Source organism: Panthera leo, chromosome A1 (assembly GCF_018350215.1).
Source record: "Panthera leo isolate Ple1 chromosome A1, P.leo_Ple1_pat1.1, whole genome shotgun sequence".
NCBI classification, from domain to species: Eukaryota; Metazoa; Chordata; class Mammalia; order Carnivora; family Felidae; genus Panthera; species Panthera leo.
Window position 1 is genome coordinate 80153756 of NC_056679.1, and position 19751 is coordinate 80173506.

Consider the following 19751-nt stretch of genomic DNA (forward strand, 5'->3'; position numbering starts at 1 on the left):
CAGGAAACCTGAAGCTTGGTGAGCAAGACTTCAGTTCTTAAAATCTGTTCCTTCTCCAACATGTGAGACATTTGCATGTTGCTTTCTGTCCTTGTCAGTATGTTTTTCCTTCCCATTTTAAGGATGAGAAAGCAGAAGCCTGGGAGGGCTTCCGTACATTGTGAGGCTATAACAAGCGGGGGCAGCCTCCACGCAGGAAAGGGCCGGCTGCTCAGGGCTCTGGCTCCTTGGACAGTGCTGTGTTGTCACTTGGAACACGCTGCTCACCTCTGTCCTGCTCTCTCTGGGGGTCGTGTTTGCTCCCTGTCACTATAGTATTGTTGCTTTTGATTAGTAAAATACTAAATGTCAACAAATTTAGTATTTTGAGGGGGGAACAGGACCATTTTACTTCAAGAATATTGGATTCTGCTGTATACATTTAATTCACGTAAATGCGAAAGTGAGGGTGAGTGTTTGGGGATCTGCTTTTCCAATATCTCTGGGCCACAGAGTGGTCCCTCCTCACCGTGAGTTTGGTTTTGGTCCAGAGTGGAGCCCTCCTGGGGAGAGGATTCACACCTTCCTTGTCCCTCCAGGGCTTTTCTCACCCTGCTGCCTGGAATCACATGGGGCCAGGGTTCCTCAGAGATGCTAATTTAACTGGCCTGGGGTTTGGCCGGAGTGTTTTGGTTTTCTGAATCCCTGGAGATGCAGCCTCTCCCGAGAACATCTGCTCCGTCGCCACCGGAGGCAAAGCGGACCCCAGTGTTGGCTTCCTTCCTCCCGCTGGCTCCTGACCCCAGCCAGGGTGGGCGGTGCTGCTCTTTGGGCGACATGGGTAGGCCCTGAGGTGGGGCCGGTGTCCTTAAGCGCGGAGTGCCCTGGACGGCGGAGTGTGCCCGTGTCCTGGTCGTTCTCCCGCGTGTGGGCTGACTTGTGCCGAGACACTAAAACAGAAGTTCTAATGAGACTTTTCCCCTAGTGCAGACTCTTTACTCAAGAGTTTTCTGGTTTTCTTTTTCTTTTTGTTGAATAGTTTCCTAATTCGGGAAATAGTCTTTTTTTAGAGCTGGGCTTTAGTCAGAACATTTCATGGATTCAGAATGTGTGTTTCTCGGCGGCAAGCGTTTGTCTCCTCTCGTTGTGTAGTTTCCTGTGAAGAAGTGTAGCACAGATGTGAATCCACTTAAGTTGTGGGGTCACATGGAAGCCCGTCGGTGGGCAGGTTCGGCCAACCAGACACTTCCTGGTATCCAAGTAAGAAAGATATATAGTTCTGGAATAACAGGAAGCTGCAGCTTTCAGCATCCTGTTTTTCTGGGTTTTGTGACTTGCTGCCTCACCACAATGAAGGTTAGTAGACCTTTTTATGTTGAATTCTTCTCATAGGGTACTGCGTATTTAATTTTCCTCTCTCTAAAACTGGAACTTCAGAGCTGAAAGATGGGCAGATTAGCTGCTCCTGCGTTTTACAAAGGAACGTTGATGTTCGACACATAAGGAAGCGGAGGCCTGTCAAAGTTAATGCTCTTCATGGTGCTCCTAAAAAATGCAACTAACACGTTAAACAAAACGTAGGTAGATGTGTCCGCCTAGATAATGCTCATTTGACTCGTTTCTGAAATCTCACAAATGAATTAGATTCTGTGTTGTATAAACTGATTCTAAAGACGCTCTGTTGGAAGGGGTGCCTTTTACAGGAAGGGTCTGGAGTGAAATTGATTCATTTTGTACATCAGCTGTGTGAGAAATGGCACCAGTGACTGTCCGGAATGCTTAGATGCGGTCACACGTAGGCGTTAGGCTCTGTTCAGTTTCTTCCAACTTTTAGAAAAAGCAAGCTGTGTGTCCAGCTCCTCCCTTGACTCCATGATTTGATGGCCTCCTTTCTTGAAGTTCTTCAGTTTTTCTTTTGTTTGTTGGTGTTTTTTATGAGTGAGCGGGGGAGGGGCAGAGAGAGGGAGACACAGAATCCGAAGCAGGCTCCAGGCTCCGAGCCGTCAGCACAGAGCCCGACGCGGGGCTCGAACCCACGAGCTGTGAGATCATGACCTGAGCCGAAGTCGGACGCTTAACCAGTTGAGCCACCCAGGGGCCCCTGTTTGCTCATGTTTAAATAAACCTACCTCATGGTTTTTACTCATTTCAGAAATTAAAGGCAGAAGGCCATTAACTGAAGAATTTTGAGGAAGGCAGCAATTAGATTTGGAAAGGCTCCCCTTAGCTGCTCTGTGTGTGAATGTCCCGCATGGTGACATTTAGCACCGCAGGGTGGACGGATGGGTCGACTGGTGCATTTATCCATTCAGCAGATGTTGGGCCTTTTGTACTGTGTGCTGGCTGTTTTGCTAGATGTTGGGAGTTGTAAACTCTGGTTTCGTGGGTTTTCCAGTGTAGGGTGGCTATACATGTGAGGTTGTCCTTGAGGTGAGTGTGCTGGGAGAGCTTGATTAGGGCGCCTGACCTAGTCTGGTGTGGAAGTGTGGCCAGGAGTCCTGTGAGGACTTAGGGGGTGGGGGCTGGGAGGCAGGAAGAAGAGGGTTCCTGGCAGGATGTGAAGTGGAGGAGGGGAGGGAGGAGGGGAGAGGTGGCCGGGCCCTCCTCCTCCTGACCCTCCTTCCTGGAGTGGCCGGTCTGTTCATTTTTGCCCTGGTACGAGAAACTTAAGGCTGTTAACACAGTTTACGTTTGGGTCTCTAAATACACCTTTGTTATCGACATCCTGAAAGAAATATTTTCATAATTTTTCTGGCACAGTTGTAGGTGATTTTACTGTTACAATCTTTTGTGGTGGTTACCTGACGATCAAAAGCCATGTGTGTCCTCCAGGCAGTATTTGGGAGTGAGATCTGTGTGTGTGCCTGTGCGCACACTTGCAGACCAGCTGTAAGGTATCTAGGCAAGCTGACGTGTTCTCTCAGCTTCTGTGTGTGTGTGTGTGTGTGTGTGTGTGTGTGTGTGTGTACACGTACGTGCACCTGCGTGCCGGGATGGACTCTCCTGTGTGCCGGGTCTGTAGGTGGCTGAGGTTGGAGGAGGTGTAGACTAGCCCGTCCCGGTCAGGCCTCAGTGCGGTGCCTGGAGAGCGGAGGTGTCCCCGGAGCTACTGGTCTGTCCCTCTTCCGGAATCCACTTCTGTCTTCCCTTCCTCCTGCTGTCAGCATGTGTTTCTCTTGCTGTGCTTGGCTGTGGAGTGGACTTGGGGCTGGGACAGGATCTAGAAGCAAGCCCAGTAGCTCACGGGGCTCCACCCCCTGTTGCCGAGGGGGTTGGGCCAGGTGGGGAGTTGGCAGTGAGGACGTTGGTCTCCTGCCCCACATCGGAGTGTGCCTGCACCGGGAGCTCTGACTGGCCCCTGCCCTCTGCTGGAAGCTGAGGCCACCGGTCTGCTCCTGCAGGCTGGGCTGCCTCTTAAGGACTTGCTCAGCGAATCCTGCTGTGGTCCTCCCGTTGCTGTGAGAACTTCGTTTGTCCTGTACCCGACAGAGGAGACCCTACTAACTTGTTTAATTTTTCCTTTCAGACATTTGATGCAAATGATTTGTATCAGGGGCAGAATTTTAACAAGGTCCTCAGTTCCTTAGTGACTCTAAACAAAGTAACAGCAGGTAAGAACTTTTTATTGAACTTGAGGGGGTGGGAAGACCAAAGGGCAAAAACATGTGCGTTTTGGTTGGCAAGGCAGACATGAGCATTATAGAATTAAAAAAAAAAACAACAAACCTATCCTGTTACATTTTTGGCTTTAATTTTTGCTGTGATATTTTCTTCTTAGATCAGAGTCTTGCTGTTCGGGCCTCTGGTGGATAGCAGGTGTTTTCCTTTCTGTGGGCAGAAAGCTTGCTGCCTGCCACCTTAGCAGAGGAGAAAGGTGTTTTGTGTGGGTGGACTCCCAGGCTGTCTTGGAGCTAGAAGCACCTTTCTCTGGGTTTTTATTTCTTTTGATGAAAGCTTACATTTAGGGAGCAGGTGTAGTGCCAGTTTGAGAGGTGTGACCATGACAAGGAGGCAGCCAGCGAGGTAGCCCTAAAGTAACCCCCTGCCACGGCCAGGCTTTCTGCGGGCTGTGACGGTGCCCAGGGTATGGGTTCTGCCGTGTTGGGAGCCCGGGCCCTCCTTCAGTGAAGGGGTGAGTGGAGCTGAGGACACCCTGTGCTGCTCTTCTGGGCTCCCAGGTACAGGGAGGACAGGAGAGCTTCTGTGCACATTTCTTGGAGGGAGGCACTGCCTGTCCCTGAGCACCAAGAAGCTCTGTCTTTGGAGAGCTGTGTGGATCTAAAAGGACTTAGTGGCGCTTCTGTCTTAAAGTCATTTTTATTTTTCCATTTCCCTCTACGCAGTTTTAGTTTCAGGTTTACGGGGGAATGTTGACCTTGGGGTCTTTTGATAAGAACCTCAAGTGGTTTTCTGAGGGGTTCTTGTCCCTGTTTTCCTGGCCCTTCAGAGGGGGTGTGGGGAGGAGCAGAGGCAAAGCATCGCAAGCTGTAGTCCCAGCTCGGCGGTGCTCTCTGCTCAGGGTCAGGTAGCCCCCTCCTAGAACTTACTTGCTGGGATGGCTGTCTGCACGGAGGTGGGGGATGGGGGAGGGGCGCGGGAGGCACTACCCAGAGCACCTGCCTCTGCCCCCCCAGCCCCAGGCAGGGCTTTTGATGTGGCTGCGTTTTCCCAGCCTATCTGTGCGGTTTGAAGTTGAAAACCTCCTAGGGCTGTTGAGATGGATTATCTGGGGAATTCGCTCCATTGATAAGATAGGACCTTCTGTGATCAAGTGTGGGATTGTTGTTGAGGTTCTGACTCTAGGAGGAGGGAGAGCGACCAGGATGGAGAAGGTGGGGGGGGGGGGGAGGTACAAAGATAAATGTAGTTAGTATTATCCTCCCACGTGATGTTCTGCAAACAGAACTTCGTGGCATTTTGTGAAGGTTATTAGGCAGTGAAGCTGCCTTCTCTAGTCCCACATTGTAAAAATGCTAGCTTGACGGCGAACAAGCCGATTAGAAAGATTATGTAGCGGTGGGGGTAATACAATGATGGAAACCTGTAGATCAGATCCCCGGAATTTAACGGAAGAAGAAACTGGTGCAGAGAGGCATGGTTGTGTTTCTTCACCATGTGGGGCCTGTGTGCCAGCTGCTTCTAATAACCATCTGTGCCTCAGAGTTTCACGGGAGCATCTGAGGGCTGATGGAGGGCTCCATGGCAGGCGGGACAAGAATGGCAGATGTGACAAGTACATGTCGTTTTTTTACTGTGACCCTGCTGCTCCCAGGGCATCCTTCTCTGGTGGCTGGTAGGGGACAAGAGGGCCACTTTGGCTTTGCTCCTGCATGCTGGGTCTCGCTGCAGTTGAGGGACAGGTGCCAAGTTGGGGAGGACGAGAGGGGAGGCGATGGGGCCGGCTGTGATCCGTGCCCTTGGGCGTGTGCTCCTTGTAATAGAACGTGGCCTGGGTCCCATCGCTCCCGGGCTTGTTACTGTCGCTTCCCCCTCCTCCTTGTGCAGCAGTGGTGCTCCTGTGCCCTGACAGCATTGGACATGTAGTAAGATGTCCTTTCTGGAAACATGCTTGGAAGTTAGGGAATCAGTGGGGCTCTTCAGCATTGACATGGTCTCTCAGCTGGAAGGAATTTTCGCTCTTATATTGGGCTACTTGATTTTAAATTTTGTTCCTGAGGCCCGTGTGCTGCAAGTGACCCTGTCTTTTTAACTCCCTTTTAGATTCACTTTTAAATGAATGAGAAAAGTCTGTTACTATTTTCACTTCTGCCACTTGAAGACCCTTGTCTCCAGATGTATTGATAAATACTTGCCTTTTAACTGGACAGAAGAAAGACAGCTGACAGGAAGTGTAAGGGATGTCGTGGGACTCCTTCATTGCACTAAATGTTCCCTTGAAAGGTGGAGTCCGGCAACAGCGGGGCGGGGGTGAGGAGGACAAGTGTGCAGCCGCTGGGTTCATGGAGATTCATGGAATCTCCATGAAATGCCCTTGAGGAGCTGGTTTTGTTCTTGAGATTCCCAAGGCCTGTGCCCACCCGTAGTAGAAAACACTGACAATTATGCACAGCCTGAAGCAGGACCTGAGAATTGTAGGGGCCTTTGGAGGTGCCCTGGTAGGGATTCAGGACTGGGCTGTCGAGGCTGTTGTAGGACTGGGTTTCCAGACACCAGTGTCCATGGAGCCAGGCGGAAGCCCAGGGAAGCGGCCGCTGTCCGTGCGCGCAGCCCTGCTCGGCTCTCGGAAAACTGGAGCCTGGAGCCGCAGCCCGTGTACCTCAACAGCAGCTGGAAATCAGGGCCTTCCTGTGATAACTTCAGACCTGCAGTTGACAGCAGAAAATTTTGTAAGACCCTGTGTAAGCCAACCCCAACAGATCCTTCAGAAAAATAGGAACTGGAGATCACGTTTAAGGATATTTTTATAGATGGCTCCCTGCGTATGTAGTGCCTTTGAGAGAATGCTAGCTGTGTGGATCTTGCTCTGGCGATTTCCTTAGAAAACCTCTTCATGGCCTTGTTTTTTGGTCAACTGACTTCTAAGAAGCGGGTTGCTAACATTTACTTGTTGGTTGGCCTAAGTCTCTGCTCCTGAAGAGACTCGGGGAGAGTGCTAGGCCCCTTAGTACCTGTTTCCATCCATCCTTCCTGTGACTTGGAAGGAAGGCGTGGCTGTCTTCATTTTGAGGACGTCCTGCTCAGACAGGTTTCTAGCTAAAAGCTGTCAGGGGATTTTTCTCTTGGTTTAAAGTCGGAGTCTTTTGTTGCAAGAGGATTCCTGCTGCTTATGGCCCTTTTTGAGGCTTAATCCTGGAGGAGTGGGTGGGCGGGGGTGATGTGTTGGGGTTGAGTCCTGGCTGGTGCTCTGACTTACTTTGAGAGGCTTGTTTTTTCCATGGGAAGGGAAAGTATTAAAACCAGTTACAAAACCTTTAAGAAATGTGAAGATTGTACTGGAGAGGGACGGATGAGTAGTTCTCTCGAGTTACTTCCTGGAGCGCGCGCACCTTGTCTGGGTAGCAGACGGACTGCTCTGCATAAATGGCCCGCTTTGTTGCTTTGGCCGTGCGTCCCCCGGGGGCTGCCCCAGTTTAGAGTCTGGTGTGCTACGAGAGTGCGTGGTGTCCAGCGTCTCAGCTCGCTCTTCTCTGTGCACGACCTTTTCAGACATCGGCCTGGGAAGTGACTCCGTGTGTGCCCGGCCCTCATCTCATCGGATAAAGTCTTTTGACTCCCTGGGAGCCCAGCCTTCGCACAGTCGGACTTCAAAATTGTTCCAGGGCCAGTATCGAAGTTTGGTAAGTTGGAGAGAGCTGGTTTTTGGAATATGTTGGGGGAGAGGAGCCTGTGCAGGTGTATCCAGAAAGGTGCTCGTGCCTCTGAACAGGGCGCTGCACAGCCAGCGGGCGCTTTGGCTCTGTTCCCGCTGTTCCTTCATTGGGGTGTGGTATGTGCTCATCACCGGGTTCTCCAGATGTTTACACGTGACCGCTTTTGAGAGACTTGTGTATTTTGGGGGTTATATTTTAAGACTCCTAAATCTGTTAATCTAGAGAGATGTGTGTGCTTTAAAGTGTTTCCCTGGTCCCTTGTAAGATGGTATTTTTTTCTGCTTTGTGCACATGTACGGAAGTATGGGAATAAATATAAAAGTGCTTAGACGTGTGATGAAATGGCTAACAGCTAAAGAATCGAAAGGTGGTCTTTCTCCTTCCGGAAGTGTGGCTTAGCGTGCCTTCCTGGGTCAGGGTGTGACTTGTGAAGGAGGGGCTCCCTGGTCATGGGTGCTGGTGAAGTGGGTAAGGAAGGGGGTGCATGACTGTGCTGGGAAGTGAGGAAAAATCCACGTGGAAGTTGTTAGGATCCGGGCCATGAGCAGAGCACGTGGGGTGCAGCCGTGAAGCTGACCATGCGAGGCTGGAGAGAGATGTGGTATGGTGTGGAACGGGGGCCGTGTGCAGGGAGGCTGCCCCAGGTGTCATTCTGGAAACGCTCCGAGCCCTCTTGTGAGCTAGCGGATGATGGCACTTACTTAGATTAGCTAGTTGTGGGACTTTGCTTTCACGTCCTGTTTTAATAAACTTGTTTTCGAGACAAGTGGTCTTGCAGCATGAGCCGAAGGAGAGCCTGACTTGTGGGTGTTTGGGGATCACCGATGTCCTACCTGCTTCGACACAGAGAGGAGTATTGTTAAGCTAACGGTTAGCTTAAATAAATCGGTTAGAGTTGCATTTTGTGGAGGGAATTTGAATTTCATTCAAGGAGGGTTAAAAAGGAAGCTGCAAAAGGGAAATGAGAGTTTTACATGTTCCTGAACTTTTTGAACACAAGCTAACTCCTTGCTGTTTACCTGCTTTTCCTTAGAGAAGCCTCGTTACTGTTTCTGACCTTATGTACGATGCACTTGGTGCCACTGCTGTGTCTGCCCTGTTCTAGGAGCTGTTCCCGGACTCTTGCAGATGACATTCCCGCCCCCCGCTCCTGTCCCCGGCCCCCTGTCCCCCGCAGTGGCCCCATGAAGCAAGGGCTTAATACTAGGTGAATTTTGCAGAGCTCTGTTGGGAATGTTTTTAATCCACATTGAGGAAAAAATACCAAACCACTTGGATGATATTTATATTTCTTAAAAATTTGTGAGAGAGAGTGAGAGCATATACATGCAGGGGAGGGGCAGAGAGAGAGGGAAGAGAGGATCCCAGACGGGCTCCACACTGTCAGCACAGAGCCCGACATGGGGCTCTATCCCACAAATTGTGAGATTGTGACCTGAGCTGAAATCAGTATGCAGTCAGACGCTTAACCCACTGCGCCCCTCAGGTGCCCCTGGAAAAGTTTTAAAATTAGCTTTTATAAAACTCGTAGGGGAAAATGTAAGAAGTCTGCAGACTCTGGGTAGAGAAATATGTTGCCTCACCCGTTTACCAGGGCCAACTTGTAACTACTGGTTTTTGAGAAGTGAAGGCTAGATTGCAGATGGAGAATTTTAAGTAAAATGTGGGTAAGTGTAGTGTTGAAGGGTGCACGTTACTAAGATCACAGTAAGCATAGGATTAATGTATAATGAGCTTGGGAAATTTTAAGTAATGGCAGAAATAAAAAGCCCTCTGCCACCCGCTATGTTTGGAAGACCCTGCTGGCTGCTGCCCTTTTGCTGTGCGACAATGACTTCCTGTGCCCTTCGGTTTTTCTGCAGGAGTTACTGATAGTACTTTGAGGGAAAATTCTTGGATTAAAAATTACAATGAAACAAGAATGGCAAAATTTTTTTTTAAAGTTTATTTTTGAGAGAGAGCACAAGCCAGGGAAGGGGCAGAGAGAGAGAGAGAGGGAGACACAGGATCCAAAGCAGGCTCCAGGCTCTGAGCTGTCAGCACAGAGCCCGACGCGGGGCTCGAACTCACAGGCCACGAGATCGTGACCTGAGCCAAAGCTGGACGCTTAACCGACTGAGCCACCCACGTGCCCCAAGAATGGCACAAATGTTTATTTAAAGCTGTGTGATAGGCAGCAGAAAGAGAAATTGTTAATTTCATTTACAGTTGTACCAAAACGAATAAAAAAGCAATCAATTTAATGAAGGAAGTGAAAGACCTGTACTCCACTATAAAACAGTGCAAGAAACTGAAGATGACACAAACAAATGGAAACATGCTCATGGATTGGAGGAGTCCATACTGGTAAAATGTCCACACTACCCAAAGCAGTCTGCAGATTTGATGCAATCCCTGTGAAAATAAGAGAGTGCTTGTCACAGAACCAGAACAAATAATACTAAAATTTGTATGGGACCACACACACTTCAAATAACCAAGGTAATCTTGAGAAAGAACAAACCTGGAGGTATCACAATCCCAGTTTTCAAGGTGCACTACAAAGCCACAACAATCAAAAGTGTATGGTAAGGGCACAAGAATAGACCTGTAGATAGTGGAACAAAATGGAGAACCCAGAAGGAAACCCACAACTACATGTCTGGCTCCGACAGAGGGGGCAAGGAAATACAATGGGGAAAGACCATCTTTCCAGCAAATGGTGGCGGGAAAACTGGACAGCAACTTGCAAAAGTGTGAAACTGGACCACTTGGTTTCTTTCAGCATACACAAAAATAAACAAAAAAAATGAATTAAAGACCTAAACGTGAGACTTGAAACCATAAACTCGTAGAAGAAAACAAAGGTAGTGATGTCTTTCACATCAGCTATAGAAACATTTTTCTAGGTATGTCTCCTAAGGCAAGTAAGACAAAAATTACTATTAGGGCTACACCAAAATAAAAAGCTTTGTCACAGCCAAGGAAGCCATTAACAAATGGGGAAGACAGCCTGCTGAGTGAGGGAAGATACTTGTAAACGACCTCTCCGAGAAGGGGTTATTATCCAAAATCTAGTAAGAACTTACACAAATCAACACCAAAAAACCCAATTAAAAAATGGGCAGAGGACCTGAATACACCTTTTTCCAAAGACCTGCAGATGGCCAAGAGACCCATGAAAAGGTGCTCCTCACCGACTGTCACAGAAATGCAAAGCAGAACCAGAGAGAATACCTCACCTCTGTCAGAATAGCTGGGGTCAAGAAGACAAATGACAAGTGTTGGCGAGGACGTGGAGGAAAACGAGACCTTGGCACAGTTGTGGGAATGGAAACTGGTGCGGCCACTGTGGAAAACCATATCAAGGTTCTTCAAATGGTATGTAGAAATACTATATGATCCAGCAATTCTGTTGGGTATCTGCCCAAAGAAAACCAACACTAATTTAAAAAGATAAATGCTACAATAAATTCAGAGGTGCATTATTTACAACAGCCAAGATACAGAAGCAACTTGTGTCCACAGACAGGTTAATAAAGATGTGTGTGTGAGAGAAACGTGTGTGTATACACACATACACACGCAGTCTACTCGGCCATCAAGAATAAAATCCTGCCATTGGCAGTAATGTGGATGGTGGAATGTGGAATACGACGTTATTCCGCTTGTATGTGGAATCTGCGAAAAGAAAATGAATAAACGAAAAGTGAAAACAGACCCATAGAGAATAAACTGATGGTGGCCAGAGGGGTGGTGGGGTAGGGGCAATATAATATGGGGAGAGGGAGAAAAGTAGGTGATAGGTGAACCTCCACCTACCCATTGTCTTCTACTTCGTGTTTGAAATTCTCCATAATAAAAAATTAAGCTAAAACAGTAGGTGATTGCTTGGATGTAAATTTTGTGGTCTTTGTTAAAGCAAACGATAGCCTGAAATCGTGTGAGGTGCTGCCGTTCCCAGGGTGAGGACGGGTGTTCTCAGGGTGCTCTCTGAAAGCCCCTGGTCACACGTGTTCACACGCACCTCTGTTAAGCACGCGTTGCCTGACCACCACCTCAGTGCTTGCTGTCAGCACGATCGCTTCTGTGTCACTGAACCCCTTGACTCCAGGATGGGTTTCTTGCTTGTGATGGAGGCCAGATTGAGCAGTTCTGGTGTTCGGTCTGCACTGACATGGAAGTTCTAACTTCCTTTCTTCCCTGTTACTTCCTCATTGTTCATTTCTGGGGGTGATCCCCTTACCCCCGCCCACACCCTCTGCTAAACTGAGCTCTTCCTGTGCTCATGCTGTGCCCTCCCCCGGACCGAGTGACTACGGCTCCTTGGAGGGGAGGGGGGCTCAGGGTGTTGACTTGGGGCTTGTTTTTACTCTGGTCTGGGGCTGACTTCACCCTTCACTGGTGAATAAACTGTACTGACTGCTCTTGGGACTCCTCTTGTCCCTCTGTGGCCAGGGTCTTCATCCATTGACTCCTGAGAAGTATGACCTTGGGTTCCCAAGTTTCCCTCCCTGTTGGCGGGGAGTGGTGAGGTCAGGTGCTTGCTGCCTCCACCCTTCATTTGTGGGAGTCCTGCCTTGAGCCCCTCAAGCACTGCCTGTGCCTGTGGTCCCCACTGCCACCTGGGACTGGGCCAGCCCTGGTCCCTGCGCTCCCAGGACTGTTTCTCAGACCTGCACCTCCGTGTGTCCACGCATTCCACGCTGGTCACGTCTCCACCACCTCTGCCGCTTCACTGTACCGCATTTCAGCAATTCTGAGACCTTTTTTTGAAACCTTCTCACAGGTTCAAAAGTAGCATGTGTCCTAAAGTTGATGGTATGTCATAATCGACAGCATTTGGAGTATATAAAAGGTATTGTCTAATTTCTGGCATGTTCTATTTGATGAAATACATTATGAGCAAGCAAGTGTAGAGAAGTTACAGTATTTACCTAAGCTTGCAAGACAGGGAAATACTAGCTATTGGAAGAGAAGTTGGGTGTTTCCTTGACCAGCTTTTCTTCTGTGAATGAGATTACCCCGTCCAGGGAACGGGGAGGATGGGGCTTGTGTGAAGGTAGTATTCCAGGACATCATGGTTTTGGGTTGTTAGGGTGACTTCAGAACGTGGGATAAAACACTTGATGCATTTCTGGGTGTGCATGATATTGACAGGTGGGCCTTTGTAGGCCTCAGAGGGCAGCTGTGAGGGGCAAGTGTGGTGGGTACAGGTTACTGCTCCCAGACGAGGTACAGTAAGTGGGCCCCACAGTGTCCACCCATCACTGACTTAGTGACCTGAAACCTACATCTAGAAAACAGCTAGATGAATTTCTACAAGTCAGACATTCCTGTGTAAGATCGAGAAGCAGAACCTGACCGGTGTCACCTTTGTTGTGTCTGCTTTTCCCAAAAGGCATCTGCTGTCCTGATTTCTGACTGTAAAGATGAACTTCGCCTGTTTTGTGTTGGACATAAACGGAATTGCACAGCGTGCACTCGTTCCGTGACTGGCTGCTCTTGGCTCAGCCCGTTGTGTTGTGGACTATTGTGGGGTGTCAGGTTGAACCCAGGTAGCTGATGAGTTTCAGTTGCAGGAGAGCCTTTAAATAGGGGAAGGAGAGAAATCCCAAAGAGGAGAGCGGTTAAATACCTGCTCTCCAGTTTGCCGACATCAGCGGCAGTGACTTGAACGCCGCTGTTGGGTGTTGGGATCTGAGGCTGGACGATGGTGTGGAGCCATTGCGGCATCCTGTCTGGGGCACCCTCTCGCACCCTGTCTCTGGCATCTTGTGGTCGTAACACTCCTTAGAACAACATCTTAAGCTTACATCTTTGCTGAATCCTTGGACACTTGTGGCATCAGAAGTTTAGGTAGATCTAAACTTCTAGAGATCTAGGCTGGCTGCCTGTCCTCTGTGTCTTTCTTCCTACCTGTCCTGGGACATCCCTGTCCTTGTGGAGTGGCTATTTCTGTGCGGAAGACGCGGCAGTGGTGTTCACCTGACCTGTGCCTGAGTGCAGAGAATTGGTGACGTGGGGGGAGAGTGTAGTCGCCTTAATTTGTAACGTTCAGGTTGGTGTTGTGCCTGGAGAGGGCCTGTGCACTGGTGGCTGAGCTCACACAGCTGGGCTGGCTGGAGGGTCGCTCCTAGGGGGTACTTCGACCTCCTTGGGGCCCGCTCTGCCCCTGCTCTTGGTTACATGTTAACGGATCCCTGGGATTGGCTCTGTGCGGGTTGTACACAAAGCCAGCTTGCCCAGGGTGGGTCTCAGGAAGGAGAGGGGGTGAAGATCGTGGTGGACAGCTGATGCAGGGTGACCATGGTTTGCAGAGATGAGCTGATGCCATGTGGCAGCCTGATCCGGTTTCCTTAACCAGGGCTGTGACCTGTGCCATCGCTGGGGAGTGGGGGGCAGGGAGCCTCCGCGGGGCTGGTGACCTTTAAGCTGTCCCTCGCCATTCAAGTGCGCCAAGCAAGCAGCATGTCAGCCAGAGCTTTCATTCAGTTTGCCCAGTGCTGAAGGGAGCTTTTTTTCATGTTAATACTTAGGATATTCTAAGCATTAAACATTCAGTATGTATGAAGTGTTAAATTGGTTAGATAAGACACTTAACGCATGTACTTAAATTAACTTTTTATAAGTTAATGTAAAATACACATTTAAATAAAGAATAAACATTCTAAGAACTGTCTGCTCCTCTTGAAGCTCTATCACCACTGCACTTTGTCTGTCTTCTGGTTTGGTGACGTGCGCAGCTGGTTAGACTCGGGTCCTTCCGGACTTGGTGCAGGAGGTCCCGCTTGCTCATCGGGCCCCCGGGTGTTTGCCTGTATTGTCTCCGTGAACGCCTCTGTGAAGCTGGATTTAAGCCTGCAGTGTGGTCAGTGTGGATTCCCTGTCATGGAGCGGGGTCGGGGTCTCGCTCTGCATCCTGGCCCGTACCTTCCTCCTGGCCAAGTGCCCCTATGGCTTCTGTTGGGTCCGGTCAGTGTCCCCTCACCATGTCCCAGACCCACAGGATGGCCAGAGTGTGTGTGATCACTGTGCTTCCTTTCCTGAAAGCGTGGTGTTTTCTGGAGTAAATAATCATTGCCTGTTGGAGTTTTCTGTGCGCCCTTTGCAGACTGCAGCCCTCATCTTTTGCCGGTTTCTAAGAATCTCTTGTACATTCAGACCCATTAGGATTTCTCACTTCTTCCCAGGGAACTGCCCTGACGTCTTGTGGCCACTTGAGTCTCCTGGTTGTAGCCAGGCTCCTGCCAGATGCTGCCTGAGCCGTCCTCCTGTGTCACCCCACCCTCCCTTTGACCCAAGCCCATCTCCCCCTCTTCTGCTTTTTCTTGACCGACCCCCCTGTTGAGGAGGAGTGCATCTTATAGGAGCTTCTCAGAGAGAGGGCGCATGGGCCGGGAAGTGCTGGAGAGCTCGCGTAACTACAGCCGTATTTTTATTCCAATGTGAAAATTCTCTTTTGTTTTCCGAAGTGTCTTTACCATGTGACTTGAGCCGGGTTTCTCTAGGCTCCTTCCCTGTGGGGTCCATGCGGCTTCCTGGCTCTGTGGCTTTGTCTTCAGGTTGGGGACGTTTTCAGCTGCATTCCTCATACTGCCTTTCAGCACTGCTTTCTCCTCCACGACACCGGTGACGCCAGTCTCAGGTCCGTCATTTTCCACATGTTCCTGGGGCTCTTTTTTCACTGTTATTTTGAGTAAATTTTGTAAGTTCTTTTTCCTTTTTGAGCCTAGTTCTTTGAGACGCTGGCGGGTAGATGGGGCCACATGCTGCTACCTGGTAAGGGTGGAGCAGGGACTCCCGGCCTGATCTTTGCTGATGTCACCAGTGCAAGCGGGTGCTCGGTGGGACATGGGACATGTCTCTTCCCCATCCCCGTGGACGCCCAGGTGCAGACTGAGGGCACGCCCCCTGTCGGTGGGTGGGCCTGTCCTCTGCCCCTCTTCTCCTTTCACCGGGAGATCAGGCTTTTCTTGGGGATGTGTTTAGTTTGCTTCTGTTGGTGGTTCCCGGTTACAAGCCTCTCCAGCACCTAGTCTGGGATAGATGGAAATAGAAAGAAACTAGCCGGGCTGCCTCCTCTTCCCACCTTTCAGAGTGGGCACACAGGCTTAATCTCTGAGAAAAATTCAAACTGAAAGGAGGTACCATTTCTTCCCAGCAGTTTGGCAAAAATAAAAATGCTTGGTGATATTCAGTGCTGGTGAGCGTGTAAAGAAATAGCCCTGAATTACTGTTGGTGGGAATGTAGTTTAGTGTGAGGAGAAACTTTCTGGAGGGCAGTTAGGAATAGGTACTAAAATTTAAAATATGTCGCATGTTTTCTGACCTGAATTTAAGGTATACGTTTATTTACAGGTGTGTTCAAAGATGTGCATATGGTTTTAATGCAGCCTTGTCTTGCAGTAGAAAAATACTAGAAATAACCTTAAATCTAGTAACAGAATTACTGGCGCAGCCATACAGCTAAGTTACACAGTTGAGATTAAAATAATTCTAGAAATCACCGCAGTGTGTTAACTTTTTGTACATTGTATTGAAGGATGTACTGTATAATTTGATGTAAGTGTACATGAAAGTATGTCATGTTTATGTAAGTGTAACTGTGGCCAGAAAAAGACCTTTAAAACCACTAAGAGAGTTTCCTCTGGGACTGGAACGAGGTGGTGGTGGTCAGGGCACTGCAGGGAGGTCGGAAACCTGCTTGTCTACCTTAAAAAGTGCTCTGCTGCGGGGCGCCTGGGTGGCGCAGTCGGTTAAGCGTCCGACTTCAGCCAGGTCACGATCTCGCGGTCCGTGAGTTCGAGCCCCGCGTCAGGCTCTGGGCTGATGGCTCGGAGCCTGGAGCCTGCTTCCGATTCTGTGTCTCCCTCTCTCTCTGCCCCTCCCCCGTTCATGCTCTGTCTCTCTCTGTCCCAAAAATAAATAAAAAAAAAAAAAAAACGTTGAAAAAAAAAAAAAATTAAAAAAAAAAAAAAAGTGCTCTGCTGTTGGAATGGGGCAGCTGCACTCTGCTTATACTAGTAAAACATCTCACTTTGTAATGAGGCAGACCACATGAAATTTTTCTCTCCCTCTTCCCTTTTTAGGACATGACTGATAATAGCAACAGCCAACTGGTGGTGAGAGCGAAGTTTAACTTCCAGCAGACCAATGAAGACGAGCTCTCCTTTACGAAAGGCGACATCATCCACGTCACGCGGGTCGAGGAGGGCGGCTGGTGGGAGGGCACGCACAATGGCAGGACCGGCTGGTTTCCCAGCAACTACGTGCGGGAGGTCAAGCCCAGTGGTAAGTGGCGTGCGGGCAGAGGGATGCCGCTTGTCCTCCAGGACAGGTGACTGCACTCATGCGAGGGCTTCTCCCTCCCTGGCTAAGCTTGTGTAGATGGCCCTGGGCTGAGGGTTCTCCTTCTTCTCTAGTTGTTCTTCAAGGAGAGTGATTTTTACTTTACCCCTGCCTTGGGGTGCCGGCATGAAGGATCCGTAGTTAAAAGTAGCATTTCAGTCAGTTATGGTAACAGTTTAAAATTAGGACTTGGGAGTTTGCTCTATCATACAGGCTGTTAATAAAAAAGAAATTATTTTAATGTTTGTTTTTGAGAGAGAGCAAGTGAGCTGGGGAGAGCAGAGACAGAGGGAGACACAGAATCGGAAGCAGGCTCCAGGCTCCAAGCTGTCAGCACAGAGCCCGATGTGGGGCTTGACTTCACAAACCGTGAGATCATGACCTGGGCTGAAGTCGGATGCTTAACCAAGTGAGCCACCCAGGTGCCTCAGGCTGTTAATTTGTATCACTCTGGGTGCTTTTGCTGATGATGTATTATTTGTCTTTTTCTGTATTTGTGATAATTATTTTATGTTATTTTTTATTTTGAGGGAGTGAAAGAGCCGGAGAGGGGCAGAGAGGGAGAGAGAAAGAATCTCAAGCAGGTTCCTCACTGTCAGCGCAGAGCCTGATGGCAGGGCTCAAACTCATGAACCATGAGATCATGACCTGAGCCAAAATCAAGAGTCGGCTGCTTAACCGACTGAACCACCCAGGCTCCCCATGTACCACACTCTTACGATAAAGTTAAGGCATTGCTAAGAAAATGAGAGAGCCGGGGCACCTGGGTGGCTCAGTCGGTTAAGCATCCGACTTCAGCTCAGTTCATGATCTCACAGTCTGAGTTCGAGCCCCGCATCAGGCTCTGTGCTGACAGCTTGGAGCCTGGAGCCTGCTTCGGATCCTGTGTCTCCCTCTCTCTCTCTGCCCCTGCCCTGCTCATGCTCTGTCTCTGTCTCAAGAAAAAAAAAAAAAAAGAAAAAGAAAATGAGAGAGCCAGCACATTTACAGTACTGCAGTGTATTGATGAATATCCATGTAAAAGTGGACTCGTGCAGCTCAAACTCTGTTGTTGGAGGGTCAGCCGTGTATAAAATCCTTGTGTTTTGTGGAGCTTGTCATTGAGCGCTGCTCTCCCAGCCCTTCTGTCACCAGATGTGTGAGTTTTCTGTACCGAGCAATCCAGTGACCTCACGTAGAGCTTCTGAAACCCTCGTAACTTCCTAAGGGATCAGAGTGCTGGGAACATCTTCTGTTCTGTTCCAGTACTTGCTCTCTGGTCACGGTTCCTGATACAGAGCTCCCAGGACCTTTGTCATTTCCTGTGGCCCAGACCAGGCGCAGACCCCTGGCCGTATCTGTTTTCTGTTTCAGAACCACAGTTTGCTCATCCATTCATCTGTTGCTGGACATTTTGGTTGTTTTTCACCTTCTGCTGTTGGGAGTAAGGTTTCTGTGGTCCTGGGTGAGATCTGAGTCCTGTCCATCCTCTTGGGCCTATACCTAGGGGTGGAATTGCTGGCTCACAGGGCGATGGTGGTCAGCGTGTGGGGAACTGCCATGCCGCCTGCGTGGCAGCTGCCCTGTCGTGCTTTCCACCAGCAGTATGCCAGGGTTCCAGTGTGTCCACGTCCTTGGCACCACTTTTTTTTTCCCCCATGATAACTGTTGGGTGTGAAATGGTACCTCGCTGTTTGTATTTTTCTCATATGGTAAAGTTGACAGTAAGTGCCTGGGCTGCTTGTGTTCTGGCTGCTTGTGTTCTGGTTACTGTCTGAAGTGCTTCATTCAGTCCTCACACAGCCCCAGGAGACATCGGGATATTCGGGGCGCAAGTATGAATCCTCCTTCTAATGCCAGCTGTCCTCACCGCACCGGTGTCCGGCTGATGGGGACGGAAGTGTGGTCTCAATCTTGGACTCAGCTGCTGGGAAATGGAGCTTAGCGTATGGCTCATCGGACTTGCCAGTAGTCACTGGTTGGCCCCGGCACTGGCCTGTGAGCATGAGGCTGGGACAGGTCGAGTCTGGGCTAAGAGCCTGGCCAGTCCTATGGTCCCCTGGTGTCCTGGGCTGAGAGTGCTGCCCTGGCCCTCTCTGGGAGGACGAGGGGCGAGGGGGCACCGAGTGCTGGTGCCTGGGACCTGCCATTGGCGTGGAGCCTGACTGGGCCCATGTCTGCTGACTCCAGGTCCCGGGTTCTGCTACGAATGACACATTCAAATGGGAAGTTTGGTCTGACTTTGAGTTGTAATAGTAAGAGTGCACGTTTCTCCTCAGGGAGTTTTCAAAGTTTTACCCTTTGAAAATTGCACTGAAAGGATACTTTGTGGGTCTCAGGGTCCTCTTCAGGTGACTTTGGGGAGTCGCTTCTAAAAGAATCTGAGCAGGCTCAGGACTGCTCTTGGCGGTAGGTGGTTCCATGGTGTGCTGCCCCCCTTAGAGAGTCTGGCAGTGCGGCATGAATGTCTTGCTGTGGGGCCCCACTTTCGGAGTGGAGTATGCAGCCAGAGAGGTGCTGGGTGTAGACAGATGCAGCTCTAAGAAGAACCGGCCATTCCTGGTGGTGGAGTTTGCTTAACAACAACAGCAGCAGTATGTGTAAGGGGCACCCGGCCGGCTCTGTCAGCAGAGTGTGCGACTCTTGATCTTGGGGTTGTGAGTTTGAGTCCCATGTTGGGTGTATAGATTATTAGAAATCCTTAAAAAAAAAAAAAACCAAAAAAACTTCCATGTCTGTCGGTGTGGACTTGTGTCAGGGCAACTGCATCACTGTCTGCCAAGTTTTGTGTCTTACCCCATGTTTCTGTCTGCACGGGCGTGAGAGAGACCCCTTTAAACATGCTTGTAACTGCATTGGGTCCCATGGGATCCATAGTTTTTGTACTGAATGGAGACCAAGAAACTGGGAATTTTCACATCTTTCAGTTTATCTGTAAAGTGCAAATGATAACAGACTTGCTCAGATTGGTGGTCTGTCATGCCACTTTCCTCTTTAGCTGACAGTGGGGCCAAGGGGATAACCTTTTGGAAATAACTTCCCATCCTGTGTTCACAGATTATCTGTGCATATTCTAAGGAAACCTGTTCCTGTCTGATTTTTGATGTGGGCATTTGAGACCGAAAGATGTGA

General features: G+C 49.5%; 1 protein-coding gene across 5 annotated transcripts in view; it reads left to right on the top strand.

The window, feature by feature from the left end:
• The window catches only part of ARHGEF7 (Rho guanine nucleotide exchange factor 7), a 134361-nt gene that overhangs the window by 54020 nt on the left and 60590 nt on the right, over positions 1-19751 (top strand). For 2 of the 5 annotated variants that reach the window (XM_042930302.1, XM_042930289.1), the window contains exons 3-5: positions 3506-3590; positions 7147-7277; positions 16382-16583. In XM_042930302.1, coding sequence (XP_042786236.1) covers positions 3506-3590; positions 7147-7277; positions 16382-16583 — 418 coding nt within the window. Of the gene's footprint in view, positions 1-1246; positions 1336-3505; positions 3591-7146; positions 7278-16381; positions 16584-19751 lie in introns of those variants that run through there. The other 3 variants (XM_042930296.1, XM_042930298.1, XM_042930300.1) reach the window with 3 other exon arrangements.